We start from the raw sequence: 27114 nt of genomic DNA, 5'->3' as shown, positions 1-27114 counted from the left end.
ACAATTGCAAATAAAGTCGATGCATTTCTGTAAATTAATAATCGTGCTCAAAGGGTTAATAAGCACTGCTATCGCCTTTATTATCCCGCCAAGTGTCTCACTGCCACTTTTATTCTGCATGAAGCACGCAATTTACCTTATTAAAAGCGACTATACGAAGTTGGTAAGGACTGATATGAGTAGACTACATTGTCGATAGTTTTTACATGGATCTTCATTGGTTCACTACGAACGAATTACTGTTTATTACGTCATAACCTACGGTAGGAAGTACGGCCTGTATCCTAATTAACCGGATAACGCGGTTGACCAGGTTATCCGGCATACGAATGAAGCGGAGTCGATGGTATGATAGCTGCACTTTGTTATACAGGGTATCCGAATATAGCAGAAAACAAAAATGCAACATTGATATGGTCTTGACTCCCAAGGCGAATTTTGTACACACATGACCAGATATAGGGAGTAGTTGCTCCATGTCAATTATGTATATTGGTTCTGTTCTCAGACACTTGGTTATCAATGATGGCTTTATCACCATCATGGCTTCTTGTGCTGATCGAGCGAGAGTCGTCAATTCGCAGGCCGTGGACGTCATCTGTTTCAGAAATCCTGTTACGCAATTATTATTAATATTATATTTTAAAACAAATTAGAATAGACATGGAAGCAATCAGGTAATCAAATCAACCAAATCATTCAGTGGTGTCTCTTTGTTTGCGGTGTAAATTCCCATAGCTGAGGTAGGACTCGTTAGTTAGTATATTTGCCATGGTGAAGGATACTTCGAATTCCAGCACAGCGGCTCTAAACTGGCACATTTCATTTGCGTACATTGACCACCCCATGTTCTGCAGTTTCTTCAACATGGCATGAGGCACAACAAGAATTTGCCACCGTAAATACTATTTCATTCAAATCCAAATTTTTCGGCAGCAATAACTCCGCTTCCACTATAGTTGGAATTGAGCCAAATTTGGTGAGCATCGTTTCTATACACGACACCCTAACTCCTAACAGTTTCATGGGGTGAACATAAATTTTTAAAAAAAATCCATTTATTTTCAAATATTAAATCCTCTCTTGCAGCAATTCGGCTACTTATTGGAATAGAACCAAATTTGGCGTGCAGCCAATTAGGTAACGTAACAATTTCACCAAGTAGCCAGAACAATATGAGAAAAAAGACACTTTTGAACATCCCAAAGCTACAGTTGGTACTTTCGTGTATATATCCGGACAAATCCGCTTAAAATACAATCCAGCGTCGGTGTTTTGGTAACGTCGGTTTCATTCTTGCCTGCAACGACTGAAAGTCAAGGAGTTACCTGGCTACTCTCAAGCTCCACACCTTGATAGGCGAAGACATAGGCCGTAGCCTCTTCCACGGGTCGATCGGTGACTGAATTCACATGTATTCCAGAGTGTCCTGCGGATGTCAATGTAAAAGAAATGTCTTTATTGCATTCATGTAGGAGATGATTGGTCTGTTCTAATATTTGATTAGTAATACAGATATTTTCACCAAGGTGTTTTTTTTAAACGGCAATGCACTCAAAGAGTGACTCAGTGACTCGTTCGGATGGAATGTTTAGACTCCCATAGCAATGCATCGAATATTGCTCCGAGTTCAATTGAGAAGATAGGCAGTAGATTAGAACATGCTTTGGTTATTATTATATTGCCATGGGGGCTGTAGAATGAGTAATCAGTACCATTGATATTTTTAGGTCCATCGGTGAAAATTAGCATATTGTTTGACTATTGCTCAACTATATAATCTAGGAAAATCTGGTCGGTAATGTGGGGTGGTGGGTTGCGTCCGAAGGCGGAATGCAATGATACATCAGTCATATCGCCTTTCAATATCCGGGGAAGATAATAGGGGAGACCGGGGACAATTGTAACAGTTTTTGTATTTTCGAACATTAAGTGTTTTTCTCGTGGATATTTCATTTCCAAACTTTTATATAAAGAAGCCAACAACTCAATAGTTGATAGAAAAACTAAAATGGAGCTCAATCAATATTCAATCATGGAAATTTTCGGTCGCGAAAATCGTCGCTCAAATGTTACAATCGCCCCGTGCCCGGGGCAATTGTAACGCCCATGCGGGGCAATTGTAACAGTGTTATTTATAACTAAAAACAAACGAAATGAACAACAATAATGGGAGCATAAATTGTACTATTGAATTAAACTAAAAAAGAGAAGTTTGAACGCTTCCAGGCTACGCCTTCGTGCCTTCTGCATGAGCTCAAAGTGTACAAAGAACGCATTCATTCCATCATCTCTCTACACATATTCGGCCTCTTCTAACAAGGTGCTGTAGCTCAGCGTGCATAATGGGTTGGGCATTCGGTCATCTGCGAAGGTGTGAAACCAACCTGGCTAAAATATCTTTGTTGAATGGGCCGATGATAGTGTAGCAAAACGAGGACACAACATTGTGTGGCAACAAAGCTAATGGTATTCTTCTGTTCCGTACAAAATTAAAATAAATTGTTCACACCAGATGACAAAATGGAAGTGGGCCATGCTCAAAGTCAGGGGATGAGGATTCAGTCATCGGCAAGTTCTTAAGTGACCATTGAAGGTCGACACAACAAAAGTCGATCCACACGAGATAGGGTAGTAGATTCACGGAAATAACCGGACCCTAAGATTCACATCACCACTTCGGTATGGCCGTTCCTACTTAGTATCATGGTAGAATTGGTATGACCAGGTAGAGTCTGTTCTGGTATTTAACTTCTGGAAGTTGCAAGATTCATCTGCAGTAGATAAATGGTTATACCAACGTATGAATACATATATTCAGCATTGAAAAGATATTGTAACGGGGCAAAAGTAACAGAGTGTTAAAATTGCCCCTGACACGCTCGACCATGATTAATGTCTCAGGATGGTGCCTTCCCGGCGACGCGAGTCCTAGTTTCCCTATCATCACGTTGAATATGGTAACATTGTTCCAGCTACATATATTGCATTGTAACCACTTGAGGTTTTATTCTTCAGAACAAATTATTCCAGATCAGAAAATATTTACTCAAGAGTCCAAAATATCGTTTTTTTGAAATTATTCTGGGGTTTCGCGTCGTAGCTCAACGTAACTTCTGGTATATTTAAGACATAACTACCACATGTGCACTTAAAATGTGAAGGCGATTTCTTCATCCTACTAGCGGTGAGATCGATTGTTACATTTGCCCCGTGTTACATTTGTCCCCGGTCTCCCCTACGTCATTGAAAATCATTCCTTAGCATCCAATACCCTCGTTGGCAAAACTCTATTGCATCAAATATCTACCCAAACATGTAGCTATACATATTATTGCGATTCGTGATTTGCATTTCAGAATTTATATGCAGTTTGACTACAGTAGGCCTACTCTTAATATAGTTTCTGGTATATCGAATGGTTAACGACGTTAGTTTGACTCGCTTATAGCTCCAGTCACATTTGAACTTTACCTTTCCGCAGGATATGGACGAGCCAGAGTGAATCAAGGATCGGTGGTACAAATGCATTGCATAATGTGTCGTACTTCAGTCAAAAACTCACCACCTAGACACATATAAAGTTAGTTGTGGAACATAGCTCTTCGAAAAGGCATATAAAATCGGTCATCTTCGCAGAATTAAGTAATAAACCTGCAGGGCAGAGATGGAAGTCCGGTCGGACACTACCCGGCAAGGTTTTGGTACGACTTCGCAAGATATATCGGGCTTGAATCGGGCCGCATTACCAATCACCAATATATAAGTTGTACTCGTCTTCGCGCTCAAGTTATGCTAACATCAAGCTACGGGTTCTATAGCCAATTGTAGAAGTCACGATTCCATTTCAGGATCGGTTTCGTTTCAGATTGTTCGATGAAAACGTTGAAATGAAAACTCAGCTTGCTCGGCACAATGATTAGATCATTCAGTCGTGAGAATAAAGGCCTACTTTCCGCTTGTTTAATATAGCATCACTCCTTCCGTTTGGTCTCTTTTATTCCGGATTAAAAAATAAAAAATATAGAACATTCTGCATAATAAAATGTTATAATTTTCATGCGGTCAGTTGAATTTAAAGGTTCCCCACTCCTGATTCAAAATATATAATCATGTGTGATGTAGCTTACTTGTTCGCATGCTCCCATTTTCGGGGTCATATATTGTCGCAATCCTTTTGGAAGCCATCGCAAGGTTGGATGTTCGAAGGGAAGGTAGATCAAATTCGGATGGACGTCATACCGGCTCCGCAGACCACCTGCTCAGAATGATTATGCCAATAAAAAGTGATTTTGGATATTCTTACAGATATTTTGATGCACATTGAAGCTCGGTGCATATGGCACTGCACTCGATCACCACTCAGGCAGAGAGTTCCTAACCAAGTGACCACAGCATAGGTTGGGGTACGAAATTGAACCTAGTCATTCTGAAATGCCCACTCCATCTCCAATAATTATAATCTCATCTGCATATAAGCAACTCGCGTCATGCTGTTGCATTTCGACCTAACAATACCGGGGAGCATATGAAGGCGGGCCGGGCATTTAAAACTTTTGTCTGAAAGGGATTAGCATAGTCACACAAATTTGTAATAAACATTCACACTGTTTTCGTTTTGTTTCAAAATCATGTTTTAATGATTTGTTCCAACAACTGCTGCTGTGAAACGTTCTTTCTCCATTCTTGACAAGCTACTTAGTAAGACAGACACTTTCTACCCGAGAATGTAGTAAAGTATCTTTCGTTTTACCACAACCGATTTTAATTATTTTTACCATTATGCTTGATGTAACCACTGGAATTCTTCATAGGGCCAGGTTTCGTTTAAATCAAGTTTTTTTCATGAAAATATTTGTCAGTTTCTGAGTCAAAATTTTTTTTTCAGGCCTAACTACTTCGTAAGGACAGACAGTTCGAACCAGAAATGATGATAAATTATGGTTACCATATTTTGGAAATCTGAAAAGAGGACACTTTTTCAGAATTTTCAGACTTGCAAAACCGGAGAAGAATTCTCACAAAACGGTAAATTTTTCTCACTTTGTAGTCGGTTGACTAAAAAAAGTCAACTTTCTCGCTCAGCGCCCAAAATACCGTTTTTTCCTCCACATTGTCAGGTAGTTGACTACAAAAAAAAGGTCAACTTTGTCCGCCCAGTTCAAATACCCGCCGGAGCTTCACTCCTGTGCTAGTTTACGGCAAATCAGTCCAATTCTGCAGTAAATATGACCTAAATTCTCGAAAAAGAGGACAAAAGGACGTCCTCCGAGGACTCTTTCAAAAAAGTCACAAATGAGGACAAATCCTCTTAAAAGAGGAAGTATGGTAACCCTATGATAAGTAGTACAATTTTAACATTTTGTGGGAAAACACCTGATTTGCACACGTTAGGTCAAAATTTGATCAAAATTAGGCTTTTTAAGCTAAATAAATGTGAAAACTTCGATATTTTAGGTCAAAATCTTCCGTTTTTTTGGTAAAAAAATGCCCTAATCATTAGTTTCGTTTACTTACCAGTCGCTGCGCTCACAGTTAGCCCAACAACGACACAAACCATCAACCCCATCGGTGTATAATATCCAAACGAAACAGCGTAAAATTCCGCGATAAGCGGCCTCTCCGTTGAGTGTAAATTCCGTGTAGCTAATAAAGACGCGGAGCTGTTCAAATCCGGTAGTTCTTGCGTGAAGACAGGGTGCGTTGCTTGCGATGTATTGGCTGTTACGTTACCACCATCCGACAAGCAACCATGGGAACCATCTGTATTTCCTCCTTTCAGATTCAAGAATTCCAAAGGTGCTGGGTAGCTCCATGCTCCGAGAAAGAGCCACATGTTGAATGATAGCGAAGACAGCATTCCAGCGATTGCTCCCTGTAATATTGCGAATTTAGTGGAATGTCGACGGTAGATTCATGTGCTTGATGATGTGACTTATGTGTTCCGATCATTATCACCATATGCAATATATATAAACAATTTTTCTTCAGATCCAAAGCACTACCGAATCAAAGTAGGCCCCGGCCTTGGTCCGGGACGTAACAGAATCTCTTTCTGTAAAGTTTGGCCAACTGGGGTGTGCCGTTGGATAAACGTTGGATGTACATCGAGAGCAATATCTAGCCCACCTCAGTAGGATAACACTCGCATTCTTATTTAATTTCGTTTTTGTAACCTCGCGGTGCACCCTGGACTGCATCTTTCACTAGTACGGAACTCGGTATAGGATATCGGTTATAAATAGATATCGCAGTGGCGACGGTTACTTTCTTCATTGTGGCGAGATAGCACAGTGGTATAATCCGCGGCTGCAACATCAATGGGTGCGGGTTCGAGTCCGACCGAGGTCGACTTCCGAATTCCGATACCTAAATGTTGGAGGTTTACCTAGGCTCCTCCTCGTCACCTCATCCGTGTATGCGGTGTCTTACAAAAGCCTAGAGGTGGGCCGTGCTATAAGTCGGCAGTTACGGAAAATAAAAAGAATATCGGCCTGGTGTAAATGACCATAGTAGTCGACAAACACCATGAATACCCCAAAAACATCATTGTTTCATAAAAGAAATATCTATAAATATATAAATTTTCTATTTCGTTGTAAGCTAATATTGCATAATAGAATTGAGATCATACCTTTTCATTCGCGAATGGAAATAGTATTCCCAGAACTGCTGGACCAAGAAGTGCACCCCCGAACACTCCTAGAAAGCTCAATGCAGCATGCACTAAACTTTCTACTACTGATGACGCGAGCAACGCGAACCCAATGCAAAGCACTCCAAAAACTACAGTCAATCCTTCAAAAGTAAGATTAAATATTGATTGCCTTTCCGAGATTCTTTATCACGTATGTATAGCTATGGTAAAAGCAGTTACCTCTTGAACCCCAAAGTATATAGTTTCTTCGTTCAAATTTATGAGGGGTTTGATAACATTTCCAACCGCTACGCCGCTCATGCCATGAATTGCACTTGAAACTGTACTGTAAAGGGATTTGTTATGATCACACCTAATTAAGGGCCGGCAAACGAATACCTCAAAGCTGCAGCAAAAACACCGGCAATGAATAACCCAGTCACCCCGTGGTAACCCGAATATACGTTTTGTACTAAAAGAGGGAGAGCTTGGTCCCGAGCAGATATAGCTTTAGCGGCCAATGGATCACAGTCGGCGAAGTATGCATAGTTGACATATCCCAGGACACAGATCAGGAATATAAATATGATGACCGTTACTCCGAGCCCAGCATACACTGCCCTGTGCAATAGCAGTAATTATGAGGTTCAGAAGCTATTGGAAATTCGTCCAAATTACTGTACATATATCGATGTTGACGACTCGACGACAGACACCTGCGGAATGTGCGATATTGCGCATACGTAATAGCAACGCTATACACGTCTCCACCAGGCATCGACGCATAGGTTGCATGACAGCGCTATGTAATAACTGCGGTTGTCTTGGTGCTACGTGTCGTTTACTGACTTTTGCGTTGAGTAACATACTAAAGCAGGGATCACCAACACGCGGCCCGCGAGGTCATATTTTGCGACCCGCGACCAGATTTGAAATTTCGGAAGAACGCTTAGTAATCCATTTTGAAATGCTGAAATTGATTTCCCGTTTAAACATATTGTGGCTCAAATTAAGCTATACCAAAGCTGATACGACTTCGGCGATGGTAATATCATTTCATGGAGGAAAAATTTGCTGATACGACTTTTTTCAAAGTACAGCCATTAACGTATTAAATCGTCAGATTGCCTGAAAAATCGGTGCACGCTAAATATGACACAATTCCAATCAGTAGAAGCCGCCGCAGACCAATTTGAAATTTCGGCCATTTTTCAAAGTAATTATAGGCAAACTGACGATTTAAAAAGTGAATGGCTAAACTTTGGGAATTTTTTTTTACAGCCCTAATGGGCATACTGCCTTGGCGTGCAATGGCCCACAACTGACAAGAACAAGACGCATAGAAAACGACTTCGGTCTCCCCAAAAGACCAAGCTTGCGAGAAGATAGATTTCCAGCAAGTATACCGTGTTGAGCTAACCCCGATATCGATTCCTTGGTCTTTTCGCATTATTTTTCGCGCTAGGTTCAATGCGAGTTGATTTTTTATTTTAATGTAGTAGTGCCCTTTGTAATCTGATCCCCACAGTACAGATGCCAACAGTAGAGGGAATGATGCGCACCATAAAGAAATACCAATTTGTAATAGTGTTCTCCTCATCACGAAGGAAATTTGTTTCTGGTAGGCCTACGTTTGGGCGAATCCAATATCTTTCCACGATACCGAGAATTCTGATGGGAGATCGAAAAATAACAGCATGTAACAAACAGGACTAATAACAATTGGTCCAACCAAAGATGCATCACAGAATTCATATACCTTCCCTATAAATATATTCGAAGATACCCCCCGCTGCATCAACTCTACCAGTGAATCTGATCACGTGAGCTGGGAAAGGATAAATATTTTATAGTAATATGTGAAACTAAACTAATATTAATTATGAAATTCACTCATGAATATGACAAAACATGACTGACTACTCACGATTTCCTTGCGCTTAGTAAGCCGATATGAGTAAACAGATTATAGTCCGGAGTTCACTGGCAATCGACAATTGGACATGGACACTACAGTTTAACGTGGGTATTTGGCCTCCAGTAGGTTCATTACGACTACGCACTGGGGTGAGGCCGTAGGCTACATAAGTAAGCAAAATGCGGTCGTGAATAGCAAAAACGTTGGCCACCCAAGCTTTAGTTGCCGCGCAAGAGTGTTGTCAGGTTTCGTGCGCAGCTAAGTGATGATCATGATATTATTGTTGTGTCTGTATTTCTTCAATAAATTATTTCGTTTGTGGTAACTATGCCCGTCGCTTATGTTGGGGAGCAAAGCTTTGTACTGACTTAGAGTTGTCGTAACGTGGTTGTTAAACTGCGTTGCCTATTTTTATCTCGATATTGAAGTCATGAGGCCCGCGGCCTCCACGAATTTTGAAAAGTGGCCCGCAACCCGTTTTTAGTTGGCGACTCCTCAACTAACGCTTTCTTTAAAGTAAAGGTACCCAATTTGGCCTTAAGCAACATAAAACACAACCGACAAGAGAAAAGAAAAGAATGGAATGACACGGTCACGATAACGCGACAATGTACTGTGCAACGGAACTAATGAGATGAAGATAGCGAAGATACACTAAGTTATAGTTATATAAGCAGCGAGAAGGCGTTGAATAACTAAGCTATTGGATTTGTGCACTATGTACCAATAACTCGTAACCCGGATGGAAAAGCCATTTTATAGGGGTGCCATCCCTCGTGCTCTGCAACTTGATATGATGTTTAAACTCACGCACTTATCGGACTCGCAATAACTTACATTTAGCAATATTGTCCTAATTTGAACGAAGCTTCGTAATCGTTGATTTGAATTATGACATCATGCCGGTGGAAATATTTCTTAATGCCTAACGTAGATTTTAAGGAGATGGTCAAGATTTTATCCATGTGCTTGAGCATCGTACAAATAGTTTCAATATAAATGGTGGTGTGTGATGAATGGTGAACTAACTTTTCATAAACTGTTCATAACTTCGACAGGTCTATGTTGATGTGACTAAGTCAGCTCAGCGATTGAACCTTCAATTTGGTCGCAAGGAAGCAGTGTAAACTATCCCACCACACTCATAGCGAAGGGAATGTCCATTCACATTCGAACCCAAAAGGTGGTACGCGAGAACATACCCTAATCTAGAATTATATCGAGATTATAGATCCTCCATACCATTACGTGCATACCTTCCTACGTCCCTTAGTGCAAGCATCAATTGCTTTAAAATGTTGTCTTTGATGTATACCGTGATGTAGGTGTAGACTAAGTCTGATGTAGGTTCTTGTTTCATGCACCGGTGGTGTATATTCACACCCGTATATCACGGGTTGTATACACGGGTAAGAACATACCTTTTTCGCTAAGAGTGCACAGCATTATATGCAGTAGTGGAATTCATTCTTCTCAGCAGAAAAGTCTAATGTTTCAGCCGGACAGTAACCACCAACGCTAATTGCTTCGTTGATCCCATAATATTCCGTGAGAATAGCCCCGATGCGAACCGGCTGAGCCCGGTCACTGGTGATGTGTTATTAATATATCCACGTGACGCACACTTATTTTAAATCTTCATTCAAATTTAGAAGTCATGAGCAATATTTGGTTAGTTGAGGGCGAGCCAAAGACAAAAGTTTATTAGCCACTGATCTACACAGAGACGAGATGATTCATGAAAATATTAAATTGAATATCTGCTCTTTAGCAAACATCACAGTCCGTGAAGTTCGGTGATCCGAAAATTCCTGTTATCCTCACAAAAAGATAATTTTAAAATCCCATGCTCTGCCCAGACAGACATGGGGTGATTACTTCATGAATGTAATCGATTGCGATTACGATTACTTCCGAATGACGCGATTACGATTACGATTACGATTACAGCAAAATCCAGAAGTAGTCGATTACGATTACGATTACATTGGAAAAGTAATCACGATTACTCACGATTACATTTATTTTGCATCTTAGAAGTTACATTGGAAGACAATACATGGATTGCGCTGAAAAGGCCTAATGAGATAACAAACTTCATTTAAAAAGGATGCGTTATTTGCTTGTTGCGTCATAATCGAGCCTACCTATTGCCCATTTTTACATAGGACGATCTATCGCACCCAGCGATTTGCATTTTTGCCAGGTCCTTGACTGCCGCACCCCAAATTTCCCAATAGGGTGAGGAGCGAGATCGAAGATGACTCAAGGTATTTCGTAGACCAACATAAATTATTGAGTATTTTCGAGAGAATAAATTGACTTGAAAATTCTCTCTAGATAAGCTTAATTTTGAAATGCATACGTCTTCCCCTCAACAAAAAATGCATAGCCTACATTATTTATAGTAGGGATGCATTTAAAACAAATGGTTGTTTAAAACACTTTGTTTGAAAAAATGTGTGTTTTTAGGTTGTTAAATTATGCCCTAATTGTGTAAATACTTTTCAAAAAACATGTTGAATGAGCCTATATGGACAGTAACCACCCGATTTAGTCGACGTACGTCGATATGGGATGGTTGAAACCCTCAAAATAGTCGGTTCAACAGTTATACGACAGATATTTCGTCAAAGGAGCTATATTTACCCAATATTTTTTAATGTCAATGTCAATACACATTCGTGACGTCATGGCTCAAAAAACATGATTCAAACATGTTTACTTTAAATTGATTTTTGTTTTAAATGCAACCTTAGTTTATAGTAATAGGCATTTAGGTTCCAGTCAATACCGTGCCATCCACGACACGCCAAAAGACATATGCAGTTTCGACCAAGACGCGACTTCACGGAGTGTGCTACTACAGAAAGACCTTGGCCGAGACTTAGGGTATGTGTACATTGACAATAGCCGCGCTGGGTAGGCTTGACTAATAGTCCACGGTCCCTCCAATCTGAGCCCACAATGAAAATGCCACCCGGGCACCCACAGAGCATTAAAGACATGACAATTTGTGTCTACGTCTCACGAAAGTTTTTCTTTTAGTCTGCTACGTTTGGGATACAACAATGTCTTTTGATTATATCACAGACCGGAGGTCACGAATTAACAACATACACTAAAGTAAGACAGGATACCAGACGTTATAATTATATCGGGGCGGAGAGAGGATTAAAAATTAATAATAATCAAATGCGATTACCAATATTATTGACGAAACTCAGACTTCAACTTGAAAATATCAACCTATGAAGGCCAAAGACCAACGTTTGGACTGGGGGACGAGTTGCTGTTTTGGCCCTAATTTTAGCTACAACCCACGCTAACATGATATATAAGCCCATGGCTATGACGGCAGGTTTCAATGTTGAGTAAAGAATTGTGAAATGAGGATTGGCGCCCGTTTCAAGTAGAATCATATGAGAATAAGATTCTCCTTCATAAAATTCCGCATTCAACTTAATAGAGATAATGTACTAAAAGTTGCCGTTACGAGAAACGGCAAAAACGGCTCGGTTATGATACTGCTGTTGATTTTCAATGCTTCGTTGTGGAAACCGTAATGTTTTATTAGACGAGTACAAGATTTCAAATCTTTGTCCGGTGTACGTACGTACTACATAGGCCTACTGCTCGCAAAGCAGCATCGGTCAAACTGCGTTTAACTATAAGCATAACCAAACATCAATACACATTACACAAGTTACTATTTTAACTTAGGCAGAGTGGTGATTAATTATCCTGTTGCGAGGTACTGGCGTGTGAAACGTTTTGATAACCTGATATACAGCACGGTAGGTGTTCTTACGATCAGACAAATGTACGTACATCGAATATATCTATTTGCTGTGGATACTTCTTACGCAATGACTAGCAAAGCTAATAGGCTACTTCTGACGTAATAATGAGCAATGGCATTTGAAAATCAGACGTTTGTGTTATCACGAGCCTGGTATAATATCTCTTCATTGTTCGCGAATGTTCAGTTTATGTCATAGTCCTTGTACAAATAAAAAGTAATCGTTCTTTCACAAAGAAATCGATTAGATATGGTAAGTAGTCGATTACGATTACGATTACTTCGGAATTTTTTCGAATGTAATCGATTGCGATTACGATTACTTCAAAATGCTGTAATCGTCGTAATCGATTACGATTACTAATCGCGATTACCCCATGTCTGTGCCCAGATGCAAATAGAAATCCTGTAATATGTGGAATGTTCAAATGATCGATATTTCACGCAGCATCTGCAATCTCCATACGTTCGATTCATGAGTCCCAAATTATTATGCGTTCAGGTTAGTACTTTGTGCTCCCGATACTCACTTTATTCCTTCCGGAATCGAACGGCAACATAGGAATCTTTGAACGACCGCTTGATGTGCTCCTACCACACTTGTCCACATGGTACCCACTCCCAACACCATTGACCAAAAGGTAATTTGGTATCTTGGATCGAATTCAAAACTGAAAACAACAGCGATTTTGTCTATTCCAAGACACAGGTAGATATGACCTTCTTATTGGTTCCAAATATTTGGAGAGAGTATTCCTTTCATTAGACATTGAATTCAACTAATGCAACATTGTTTTACGAATCTTCCGATACATGCATAGTGGTCAAAACCATGTTAATTAGACTTACTGGTTGACCACCTTCCCAAGCTACATATAGCCATTTTCCGATCCCACCCGCGACATTTGAAGCCCCGACCAATATACAGCACAGCATAATCGTGACAAAGCCACCCTGAATGACATCAGTCCATACCACAGCTTTCAACCCACCCTGAATATACAAAAGGACCTATTGCACTGTTTCTACACGACTTCCCGTGAGCCGCAGTTGTTCCTCAGTTGGAGGTGCCGGGAGGTAATCCATAATATTTCTCTGCAAAGATGGAACAAAATTTGTACTTACCACCTGTCTATGGATACTATACTTGCGCTTAAGTTTAACGGACCAATATACTATATGCCGATTTCACCTGCCGACACTTTGGTTGCAGGGATGGTGTGAGCCCCTGAAAGGTTCTGGTTCGTGTGAACGCGAACCTTTTTGAAAGTTTGCATGTGACCGCCAACGTGGACCTGTGACGTCATACTACTAATGCCAACCCTGTATTTCCGATGACATGGCCACAATGCTGAAGTACATGTTGTCTTTTTAAACGTCGCCAAATATAGTATCGACTGGAACAATCAAATGCTATAACTCCATAAAATCAATATCTTCAGTTGCTTTGCCAACAATCTTGGCGAGACTTGCAAGGGTATATATGATTACACTTCGAGCGTCTAGGCTAGACCGCACAATGTATTCCTACGACATAGTCACATTATTGATGCACATAACTGTATAAGTTAACATGAGTATTGAATACACCAAATCAGTTATGCCCCTTCCTACAGCGATACATCATACAGGTACTTGCAAACAATCTCATCAACGATAAGGGGTCGCTAATTTCCCAATTTGTTTCTACGTTTGAATATCCTGTTCTCGACAAAATGAAACATCCAATGGCTGAGTTACTATAATACAGTTATCTAGGAGTTTCAATGGCCCTGGAAACTTGGTTTTGAGTGAAGTAAATTTCCACAATCGGATTTCTCATATCTTTTCAGCATTGGATTTTTCACAATCGGAACATAGCGTATGTATGCATCAATTGCCAGTTTTCTGTGACAGTTCTACTGTTGCTCGTTACTGTAACGTTCTCCTTGCTAAATATAAATTTAGTAAATCACCTACCAAACTTGTGTAAACAGTACACACGATACCAATTGACAGTGCGGCCGTCATTTCCGAGAGATCTGACACTGCAAATGAAGTAGTATTGTAGTTAAATTAATGTGCATATTGATCTCTATGACATTTTGGGTTTACCTGCGCTTAGCGCGACAGCAGGAGCATAAATCTTAACTCCGTTATAAGCTACGGTTTGTGGAATGTATATCGCGATCGCCACATAACGAGCGTGTTTTCCAAATCTGACTCCATAGTACTGAAAATTTATGACAAAACAATTGTGAATACATGTATTTTGAATTGCTGACATGCCATATAAAATGACTTCTTTGCAGGTGGGCACGCCGACGCGCTAGTCGCGGTCTACGGGCACCCACGAGTCCAACGGTAGCGTTGATTTGGAAATCGAATGGGCATTTTCTTAAAAAACTGCTATATTGTTGCTTGTTGCATCTGATATAGAGTTCCACACACATGACTTGTGCTATTTCAACAACTGGATATGTGAAACATAACAAATCACTATATCAATATATCGCATAATGAGGCCGCCAATACAAATCTGTGTTCAATACAAACATGTGTTGTCACATTTATTTTGTTGCAATATGGCCGGTACCATATGGTCTACTGTTTGTGTACCTAGAAATAGTCACCCGTAAATAATTATTATCGGATCTCGGTCATTCCGAGAATCTGGCCAAGGAGTCCGGTTGGAGTCCGACCAGAGAATTTGTCGATACGCCCCTCCCCCCTCCACTCGACAGTGTATTGGTGTCGCAACGGTACGGACACTCGCCACCTTGTCGGCATCACGTTTACTCAATTCGTATTCAACGCAAGAGATGTACGCCTTGCTATTATATCATCTACTATCCAGCGGTAGGTGCGTATAGCAGAGAAACGACGCGGTCATCCGAAACCGAATATAAAATATATACATACTATACATAAACGTAATTGTCACATGAATCGATCGTATCACTATAAATTGTATGGCGCGCTGTAGGCACGCTACCAAGTAGAAGACTGCGTCGCGTTCCCTCTAGGGTCCGCAACAGAGAGTCGGCGAACACGTTGGCCAGCACTTTATTGTGAAACAGAAACATCAACAGACTAAGCATAAAACATCGGATAAAATAAACAGCGTACAGCGTCGGTCGATTGTCAGATAAAAAGGCAGCAGCAGTCGTCAGGTAAAAAAGCCGTCCAGCATCGAATGAAGCTCTTCTTTAAATAGTCAGAATCCAGACAGTTTCGCGCACAATGATCAGCAATGATTGGTAATTGATGATCCGACGTCGAGAAGGTATGTGCGGTACACCAATCCACCATATCGCTGGTCGACATGATTTTTGTTTTCTGGCCAAAATGATGACTATCAAGTCAATTTTCGTACGCTGATTACGAATATGAAGTCGCTTTTTTTCCGTCACGTCAAGATTTTTTATAATCTGTGATTTAAAATTTTGCATTTTAGTGCTGAAAACCGCCTGTTCTGTGACGAATTCGTTGCTGTTTGGTCATAGCTATCACAATTGTGACGTCATCAGAGGTGGTCAAAGTACTTACCATAGGTACTCAAGTAGAAGTAGAAATAAGGGCATCAATTTCTACTCAAGTAGAAGTAGAAGTAACTTTTTATAAGTATGTAAAATAGTCATTATCTAGGCCTAGTTTTTGATATCAGAATGAATTTATTAATATTTTCTTCCTTTCAAAACATCACAAGACTGCGATACAATGAAAATATAGGAAGGCGTCGAAACAACTTGGAGTAGTCTTTGAAATCAGACCTGGGCCTAGGCGATGTAAAGAAGAGGTATGCACAGCACAATGAATGAATAATAAAGTGTCATTGAGGCTGTGAAGCATTTGAAAACAAATATATGAACAATTTGGTGTGCCTATATGGTTTAGAGGGATCCACATTGGCATGGAAAAGATTGTTACTTTTGCTCGTGTGTTTTTTATTTATTTAATGTAAAAAATCGACATAAAATTCAATATCCAATTTGACTTGCGCAATACGACCGGTTTCTCATGGGCCAGATGTTATAATTCTATTCCCTTCAAAAGTTTTACCAGCAGTTGAAGAAGATTCTCTCAGTGAAGAGTCTTTGTCTGAAGAATGTTCTCAGCATGTGTGTGATGGTGATCAGCAGCTATATAAAGTTGAATCAAGCTTAACTAATAACTGTGTCATAAATTTTAACTTGCCAAATGAATCTGCTCTCATTGTAGGTTCCAGATTGAAAGCCAAACATATAGCCTATTTGGCACTGATACCACTTTTGCTTGGTATATGCATCGTGATAGTGAAAACACACTCTTCTTTGCCGGCGAACCCTCTTTAGTCTATTGTGTCCATGTTCAAGGTCTCATAGAGACATTGAGAACCGTGAATTGCGCGTCTTTATTTATGCATCAAGCCAAAAAGCTGTTTTGTCGCACAATACAAATCAGTGTGCTTCTATCCTTGTAGCTGATACAACTGGCATTAAGGGGTCTTGCGAGAATATGAACTTTTGATTTCAAATTTGGAATATAGTACTCGAACGTGTGAAGTTTCCGTTGATTTTCATCTCATAAATATGGTGCTGGTTCAACTGTCTAGAACTACAAGGTATCCTCGTTTTATGTGTGAATGGGACAGTAGAAACCATTGAATTTAACGTAAGTGGCCGATGAGGGAGTGTCTTACACCAGACTTCAAAATGTTCCAGAGCCTACCCTTATCGACAGATCTACTGTTGTATTTCCACGAATATATATTAAACTGTATCTCATGAAAAAGTTTTTAAAGGCTCTGATCAAAGAGAGAGCATGTTCTAATTACATTCACTAAATGTTTCCTCACTTAAGTTAATACTATGGAGGGTGTATTTGCTGGACCTCAAATCAGAACACTCAGCAAAACCCCCTATTTCTTATTAGGAAGGCGGATTTCGGAAAAAATACATGACTCTCTTCATTGAAGTTGCATCTAAATTTCTTGGAAATACTAAGGATCCTGATTATCTGGAGGGTTTTAGTTCAAGATAATCAAACCTCAAATCCAATAAAGTAAGCTGAGAGCTTTGTAGGATGTGCTTCGTGTCATATACGGACCTAAACGGGCATAAACGCCCTTAATACAGCCGTATTTGAGTAAAATTTTCATTCCATTTTTGCGAAAAATTGTGAGGTGATGAGTGAATTCTGACGGCAAATTCGGAATCAGCATCGTCAAATTAGGTAAACTCAATCAATCATTGTAAAAAATAAATAAAAGTTGGAAAATGTCGACCAGTGTAATTTAACGTTTCGCTCTATCACATCTGAAGGGCAGAATACATAACATTTACATGAAATTTGCACCATCTCCATCCATCTCTTTTTCCACCTTCCTGAAATTACTTGGGGCGTGCCCGAAACAACTTCGAAATCACTGATATACGTAAGTCCACCATGGGCGAAGTACGCGAGCTATAGCAGGACGTAGGCATCCGCCGATGCCTTGGTAACTAGGGGATTGCGTTCCACGACTTGCAAAGACCATGGTTACCGACTGACGCACGTTAAATAATAGGATGCAGGGCTGTATGATTATAATAATCGGTATTTATTGTGCTTTTGCATGGTTAGTAATGTCACAAAGTAAAGTCTTCTAAATCAGTGGTTCTCAACCTTTTTGGACCGGTAAAACTCCAAAACAAGTTTCGCGGATCGGTGAACCTTCCTTCAAAAACCAAAAATCACCCTAAATAAAATTACGAAAGACGCATTCAACTTACATTTTCGCTACCTTTTTGATACAATATATTTATACGTTGTTCTAATGGCGTTTCTGCAAAGTTTTGCAAACTCCCGTTAAAAACCACTAACGGGATTGTGATTGATCGGTATCATTTGAATAAGTACGTAAGCAAAAAACAAAAAGAATCTGTGATATTTGCTACCATAAATTAGCAGCGTAATTATATCCAGCAATCGCGTCGCCTATAACTCGCATGAATTAGAACTTGCAGAGATATAGCTGTAGCTATCAGTCATATGGGATGCCACGAACGGTCTCTGCAATGAATGATTTTACTTTAATGCCTGACGTTTGTATACAAGACATTAATCTGTCTATGCGTGGTTGCTATCACGTAACCACGTCCTAGACAAGAGGATCCCAAAATGCGAAATTGTAAGTTGAATTGGATTGGAAGTTGATTACAGCACCACGTGATCCGTGAGATGTCAAATAGGCAAGGTTGTAAACAAGTCACAAGGTCCTGAGTCACAAGTAAATCTCACTTTTATAGTTTTGACCCGAGTCAAGTCGAGTAATTTTCATTTCACCACCGAGTAAAGTCCGAGTACAAGTTAGTGAGCAAAGGGTCGAGTCCGAGTCATGGTATTATGACTTGAGTCCGAGTCTCCAAGTCATTGTTTTGACTGATCAATTTCCAGTTAAGGTCTTGGTAATTCCACCTTTTATAACTTGGTTTGGTGATATCGAATGGTTCGCATTTATAATATACTAATTTTCCTCACTTTTAACAGTTTCTGTTCGCATTTTCAAGTACCATTACTAGGGTTACCATACGTCCTCTTTTAAGAGGATGTGTCCTCATTTTTGACTTTTTTGAAAGTGTCCCCGGAGGACGCCCCAATGTCGTCTTTTTTTGATATTTTTTCCTCTTTTTTGAGAATTTCGGATAAATACAGGGCCAAATTCGACTGAAATACCTTAAATCAGCACTGAAGTAACGCTCCGACGGGTATTTCAGGAGCTGAGCTAGAAAGTTGACCTTATTTTTAGTCAACCGACCACAATGTGGGAAAAATTTACGATTTTTTCAGGATTTTACTCCGGTTTTGCAAGTCTGAAAGTTTTGAAAAAGTGTCCTCTTTTCACATTTTTAAAATATGGTTACCCTAACCAATACCAATAGACGTAATCCCAATAGTGTGGTTGCTTTGCTATTCTTCGAAATTTCAATAACATGTCGGCCTTGGTCGTTTGAATTTCGAGTCATATGACTTGGTTCGAGTCATGCGCAATGACTCGAGTCCCAGTCGAGTCAATACACAGGTTGACTCGAGTGTTTTGAGAAAATGACTCGAGTCAAGTCGAGTCATCAGAAGATCGTGACTCGAGTCGGACGATTCCGAAATTTTAAATACTGGTCGACTTCTCAATTCTCAAAGAATTCGACGGTAACATATAACGTTGCGCTACACACCTACATTTTATCGCCGGTACTAAAGAGCTACTTACCAACCAAGAACGTGAATAGCTAAAGCTATGACTTTGTTTGTAATTCGAGTTTGTAATTATGAATGTTAGATACGCGGCAGCTCATTTTGCGCCGTAGATCAGGAAGACAATGCGTAGTTGAGAACAGCGTTGTATGAACGTCGCCATGACTTTTATTCTCTCTGATCAATCAACGTCTCGTCCAATCCAAGATTTCGAGTCGGTTACATCAAATTGGCGAGTGATATTGGTCGCTGGCGCGGCAGCAATTTAAATTTGAAGATTTTAAAAGAGGGGCCCGAACCCCTAAACCTGAAAACGGCATTGCATTTGCCTCTCAAAGACATGTTTATACTGTCATGAGAATAATTATTCTGACCGTGACTAAAAAGTTGCTGCAATATTGATCAATTCAATTCAAAAAATTAATATTTGGCAAAGAGCCATATCTTATACCCCAATGAGTATATATCATTTCGATGCTGAACCATGGAATACGATTTAACTTACCAGATGTAAGCAGATCATGCATACATAATTTGCGCCGGACCGCCAATCACGGCATAGTCCCGGCTAGAATTGTCAGTGAACACGAAATTCCCGATGACCACCAACTGATTCTCCTGCAAACGATATTTTGAAGACGACATTATAAGCGAATTTCGTGATAGATATTTACATTTCCGGATTGATTTCTGCCTCAACGCAACATTGCGTTGGACTTCATGCTAACGTTCTGTTCGTATTTGGCACGCGGAACTTATTCTGGTGTTCACGTATGGTGAGATCACGATGGGACATTACACAAACACATGGTCGGGCAACTTCTCCAGTCGGCGGGCCGGATATAGGAAAATTAAGTACTTGGCGGGCCGGATTGCTGCATCGATACATTATTCGCCCATTTATCCACATAAGCAAGGAATAAATCGTAGTTAATGAATGTATTTTTAACAACAGCAATGTCGGTTCGAAGCCATTTCTCGTCGATAATGACGAAGACAATGTGGATTTGAGAATAGCATTGCCATACAGGCGCCGCCATGTCTGCTTCTCTCTGATCAATCAACACACGGTGCAATCCCTAATTAAGATTTCAAGGCGTTCGATAAGCCCGATACCCAGAATTTACCAAGATATCAATTCGTTAGGTTGAGCAGGTGACGAGGTAGTGTCGTTGTTCAACTGCGTGGCCTAATTAATCTCAATATTGAATTTATGCGGCCCGCGTCCTGTACGAAATTTGAAAAGTGGCCCGCGACCCGTTTTGAGTTGGTGACCCCTAGCATAAGCGGTGTCTTACAAAAGCCTAAAAGTGTGCCAAGCTACAAGTCGGCGGTTACGGAATCAAAAATAAGAAATATCAGCCTGGTGTAAATGACCATTGTCATCGACAAACACCATGATTTCCACAAACGACATCAGGGTTGAGTACATCGTAGATGCCTATAATGCAAGTTTTCTCGCTTCGACGTACTTACGCGTAAACTCCACTCTCGCACGCTGCGCATAGTGCGCACACACGTATATAATAACATACAGACGCTAAAATTTGACCTAGTAAGCAAGCAGTGGGGAATCTCGGCAGTTGGGGCCGCGGGCAACATTATCATGTAAGACGAAAAACCGTCCGCAGGCCCGACAAAATCCCTTCGCGGGCCGGATCCGGCCCGTGGGCCGTATGTTGCCCGCCTCTGCACTAACACCAAGTGTAATTATTATTGACTATATTTTTCTGATAACAGACGGCACAGACTCGAAATAAAAAAATTGATTTGCGATTTAATTATAGGGTAGTGACATCATATGCCTGATGAGATGCGATTGTGTTCAAAAGAAGCAGAACCTTTTAGGCTTTCGTCTGACCAAAGGCGGTCTAATTAGTCATCGTTTGTACTCAAGTAGAAACTGGAAGTAGCGTCGTTCGTTTCTACTGAAGTACAATTACATGTAACAATTTTCGAATAAGTACAAAGTACGTATTTTAGACCTGGCTTTGCCTCAAAAATTAAAAGCTGTCAAGAAATATATTTTGCCCCCTCAACTTTTCATCCCGACAGTGGCTGTGGACATCTTACAATGTGTGAGTTTTAGAATGATGCCGTAACCAGAAACAGTAAGTATCCATCAAACGTTGAAGCTGTCAAGTCAAAAGAAACTTCAGATAATAATATTCGAGTATGCCCTGTGTCTGTGTCGATTGCAACACATATTCCATAACACCTGCGATAAGTCGTAATAAATGTTTAGAAATATGTGGAGACCAGGAGTTGTTCCAACCTAATGCACCTTTACTTAAACTCTTGAACTTGGAAAGATCCGGAAATGAAGAGTTTCGGAAGCGGAAATTACGACTCGCTTGTCGCTTGCAGCTAGGTGACTTCATAATACATATAAACCAACGCAATAGCAAATGCGTAGTGCGTACCTGTTACCAAGATGGTAATTTTGTGGTTCATTACAATTACAATTACTCCCTTGCATGTTTCAATTACATTACAATTACAATTACTCAATGCTAAAAATTTCAAATTACAATTACAATTACAATTACTGTTAAACATGTAATTAATTGCAATTACGGTACGAGTTTTTAAACGCACCGACTCCGGCTCCGACTATTTTCCTCACATAACTCCGACTCCAACAGTGCTACAAATTTACTTCGAAAATTATATATTACAGTGATGGTTTAATGACTTTCATATAGCCATTAAACACATGCAAACATATTATTCACGATTGAATGCCAAATTGTTTCATTGTGGTATAGATCGAAATATACTTACCTTACAATTATCATGGAATTTTTCATTTCGAAATATCCTTCAATCAATCAATCAATCAGTTTTATTTATATTTTCATCATTTCAAAACACCACAAAACTATAGTATACGACAGAATGAAAAGAAAGGAAGGTGTCGAAACGACTTGGAGTAATCTTTGGGATCCGACACACACCTTGGCCTATAGGCGAAGTGAAGAAGAGGCATGTACGTACACTGAATGAAAAGTAAAGCAGAGAATATAAAAGGCAGGCGACAAAATGAGGTGGCATGTGGCGGAAGGCGAGATCGATGTTAGGTCGTGGTCCGGTAATCCCGGTAATCCATATGTTCTAAGTTTTTATAACATAGACAAGCCATGATAATTTTTAATATGTATGAATCAGTCAAATATGATATAGACTAGGGATGGTGTGAACGTGAGGTTCACGGTCGCGTTCTGTGTGTGAACCTCAGAAATTTAGAGGTTAACGTTCACAAACGAACCTTGGTAGGTTCTGCACTGTGAACCTTTTTCATATATTACAATTTTCACTTCGTTATAACATCTTTGGTTGAAATTTATGCATTTAAACAGCGGTCCACTATATGCATGACGCTGGCAGCATAAGAAATCAACAGTAAACGAGCATGCACCTTGACAATCTCAATAATTTTACTTGCTTTGTTACAAAAGTTTGCTCGATTATTTCGATACTCTCTGCAATCACACATCAAGAGCGAAATACATTACATGTAGGTAGTCAGAGAATGATGCTTACTCAACCAATCAATGAGATTGATAGCGTTGTCTGATGTACAAATCTAGCAGGCGAACGGGGTTAATCTTGATTTCATGTGCTTATTGTATCATAAAAACCAAATCCGTGCGATTGGGGTGTGGGTCACTGCTGTATAACTTGTTAACGGAGCAATATCGGTAGCAAGTAGAGAAACCCGTTTTACACTCTGCCCAATATCAACATAGCAAATAGCAAGACTCAAGCGACGAATACATTGTCCGGTCTGGCCGAGACCGTTAAGGCGTAAGCTTATATTCCCTTGCAAGGCCTCGTCGAAATTGTTGTCAAAGCGACGGAAGATATTGATTTTATGGAATTAATTCTGGAATTAATTCTTTTATCATTTGTTTGCCCCAGTTGATACATTTGGCGACGTTTCAAACGTCACTATGTACTTCATCATTATGGCATTATGTGGCCTGAGTCGTCTCTATAGGTATCGTGTACATTATTACCGGCTATCACTTTACTGAAATGTAGGGTTGGAATTAGCAATATGACGTCACGTGACGGCATGAGGTTCACGTTCGCGTTCACACAGAATCATTTAAAAAGGTTCGCGTTCCCACGAACCTGAACCTTTCAGAGGTTCACACCATCCCTAATATAGACCCCATCCTGTATATTCAAAATGTGGATAAAAACAATAAAGGTGTAGCTCTTGTGTATGAGTCTGCAACTAATACATAGATGTACGAATTTTCTCACTACACTCTATGCTGATGACAAGCACACACTCTCGAGGTTTTCGGATCCTCGGCGAAGAGTTCTGACAAGGTACAGGTGTCAGTACAAGACTGGAGGAGTTTAGCCATAATAACTTCCTCAGGACGATCCTGCGGTCGATAGCTGCACTAGGCTGCAGCTTCACACACACGTTGTGACCACGACCTCATGACCATTGCAAAAAAGGACTGGTCTCTTCCTCTCGTTTCAAGAATAGCCCAAACTTCCTTCGCATTCTCAAGCGATCATCACGAAGCTGAAAGCAGTGTTGGGATGACTCGAGTCATGACTTGACTCGAGTCAGACTCGAGTCACCTTTTTTGCATGACTTGACTTGACTCGAGTCACTTTGCTAAAATGACTTGACTTGACTTGACTCGGCGTATCAGAAATGAGGATTGACTCGTGACTCGGAGCAAAATTCACGAGTCAATTTCAAGTCATCAAGTAATCGGTGTCGATAAGAATCACTGTATCTTGGATATCTTCGGATTGTCCGCGAAACGCTTGTGTATCCCGTGAGAGCGACCAATCATTCAATGACCGTGCGTTTCACCGAGCCTCGATTGTTCTCTCACAAATAAATTGACCGCCAACGAGGTTATCGAAGCTTACAGCTTAAGTTGTCGTAACTCTAGTAGTAAAGTAATAGAATATCAAAATGTCTATTTCTGTTCTCTGTTAACCAAACCTCTTGTTTTATTGAAATTGAAGTCGAATATAGTTTATATCAGTGGTTCCCAACCAGGGAGGAATTCCCCCCTTGGGGGGGAATTTTGCAATTTTTAGGGGGGAATTCGACTTTAGAATTGTAACGGATTTCCCAAATTGTTCATATTCGAACAGTCATTTAGTCAACCAGTTATATCCGAACGTATACTCCTTATGGCTGTTTTTTGTTTGCTGAAAGTATGTTCAAATGCTATTTGAAATTCTTTTTTCACATACAAATCCCCCCACCCCTTTTTCAATTAGTTCAGATGTGCTGCAATTCGCAAGACAATTTTGTAGGCCAGCGACTGCCTCTCAATCAAATATATCCTACGCGAGTAAATGTCGTGTCGAATCTATCACAACAAGGCCTCTAGTGAAAGTATTTATCTTATATTTTCAAGTCAACATTTTCAGACTGTGACTAAATATTCCAACGTCATCGATTCAAGTCAGAGAGATTGCTAGCCTTGCTTTATTTTTAGTGAACAGCTACATGATCGAAAAAAGACATGGTAAACTTGGTGCAATGTTGCCGAAACGTAATAGGTGTCCTAAATTTCAATCAGCCCCTGCAGGGAATCTGATCACGTGTATGTTATACATCAGGGCTGTAACCCAGTCAAGAGGCTCCGAGTCACAAGTCAATCTCACTTTCATAGTTTTGACTCGAGTCAAGACGAGTCATTTTCAATTCACCATTGAGTCAAGTCCAAGTCCAAGTCACCGAGCTGACGGTCGAGTCCGAGTCATGGTATTATGACTGGAGTACGAGTCCAAGTCACACTCAAGTCAACACTGTTTGGTGATATTTAATGATTTGGATTTATGATATACTAATTTTCCTCACTTTGAGCAGTTTCTTGTCGCATTGTCAAGTACCAGGATCAACTTCCAACAGGGTCACTTTACTGAATTCTTCGAAATTACAATAACCAGACGGTCTTGGCCGTTTTATGGTCTTGAGTCATATGACTTGGTTCAAGTCATGCACAATGACTAGAGTCCAAGTCGAGTCAATACCCAGACTGTCTCGAGTCGAGCCGAGTCGTTTCGTTTCCGTATTTTGAGAAAATGACTCGAGTCAAGTCGAGTTATCAGAAAATGGTGACTCGAGTCTGGTCAACCCTGCTATATATCAACGTACCACTATTGTTGGCCAAATGCATGCGCATCCTTCAGAAAAAAAATCCCGAGACCAGTAAATTTATGGATACTGATTTTTCACAGCAGTTATATTAGTGATTGGTGCATGGTAAGCCGAAAACACAAATGGAAGTATGGTGGTCTGTTGAGTCAAGCCTTCCAGAATTTGTGTGATTGGGACCAGGACCATATGGTTTTTGGAGGTCTACAAAGTGTTATTACAGCACTATGCTAGAAACAAACACTCGGTACCGCCCGTCTTATTCTCTTAGTCAACAGGTGTTTGCGCGGTAAAAATGACCATTTTTAATCATCGGGCAGATTTATCCTAAGGGGGGAATTTCGGCTAAAATTTCGGCCAAGGGAGGCACGAGATGAAAAAGGTTGGGAACCACTGGTTTATATAGTCCATTGGCGCAGGCTCGAATGGTAGCCTGTCATATCTATTTGTAAATGGGTAATGTATTGCATGTTATCAATTCGTTTCTATATTCTATATTTTGGCTGGTAACTATAAACTGAGGCTATTACGCAATTACGTATATGTGAGCGATACAGCGCATGCTTGTGTGTATATTTAACTTTATATTCGTTCATCGGTTCGGAATCAATGACCACATTTCAGACAGCTAGCAAATTGCAATGACGTAGGCTAACCATGCCTCATACATACTTCGAAAAGGCAACTTGACTTGAAATGTGACTTGACTCGTGACTTGACTTGACTTGACTCGACTTGACTCGAGTCACCTCCATAAATCGAGTGACTTGACTTGACTCGAGTCACATTTGAAAATTGATTGACTTGACTTGACTCGAGTCAAAATGTGCAATGACTCGAAATGACTCGTGACTCGAAGGTAGTGACTTGATCCCAACACTGGCTGAAAGCAGGCATCAAATTTATGGTGATTGATCATATCCTTATTCAAAGCAATTCCACATATTGCTGATTTGCTTTGTTGTGCGTTGCTATGTAGTATAGCATATTGTCCAAAAAGATGAGTTTAGTCTTTTTGATCTCGCGGCCGGTAAAACTTCAAACCAAAACCGCCAAAAATCAACATCCACCTAAATTTAATGTATGCAACTGATATGTAATGGAAACTTCATTGAATGATGCTTTTGATACTATATATTTATATGTGCCATGTGATTCTATTGAAGTTTCTGTAAGTTCGCGAAGTCTCTTTAAAGACCACTAAACCCATTGTGATTGCTCGGTATCCTTTGAAAGAGAAACGACTTCGCTATTTGCTGTAGCTTCTATTATTGCCTACCGCAAAGTGACCCTAAATTGCAATGTCGGAATTTAGCGAAGTTAGTTTGAAAGTCTCCGCCGCTTTCACATATGACCTGCCGGAGACGAGTTGGAGGCTACTTTAAAAGTTTCTTATGACACTTACACTTACACCCTTG

At 40.2% G+C, this 27114-nt stretch overlaps 2 protein-coding genes across 3 annotated transcripts in view; one reads left to right on the top strand and one right to left on the bottom strand.

The window, feature by feature from the left end:
• LOC145447201 (arylsulfatase I-like) overlaps positions 1–27114 on the top strand; it is a 265569-nt gene that overhangs the window by 7786 nt on the left and 230669 nt on the right. The window lies entirely within an intron of this gene.
• Positions 96–14676, bottom strand: LOC145446897 (sodium-coupled monocarboxylate transporter 1-like). The gene is made up of 9 exons (XM_080325267.1): positions 13207–14676; positions 7037–13028; positions 6878–6983; positions 6635–6798; positions 5518–5875; positions 4131–4258; positions 3475–3568; positions 1329–1429; positions 96–612 (listed from the first exon to the last, which is right to left on the bottom strand). Exons 5-7 carry the CDS (start codon positions 5858–5860, stop codon positions 3554–3556), a joined length of 486 nt encoding a protein of 161 aa, XP_080181393.1. The 5' UTR covers positions 5861–5875; positions 6635–6798; positions 6878–6983; positions 7037–13028; positions 13207–14676; the 3' UTR covers positions 96–612; positions 1329–1429; positions 3475–3553.

Source organism: Botryllus schlosseri, chromosome 9 (assembly GCF_051294905.1).
Source record: "Botryllus schlosseri isolate E-star chromosome 9, Bs_hap1, whole genome shotgun sequence".
In the NCBI taxonomy this organism is placed as follows: Eukaryota; Metazoa; Chordata; class Ascidiacea; order Stolidobranchia; family Styelidae; genus Botryllus; species Botryllus schlosseri.
The sequence above is the reverse complement of the archived record's forward strand: the minus strand, read 5'-3'. Positions and strand labels throughout refer to the sequence as shown.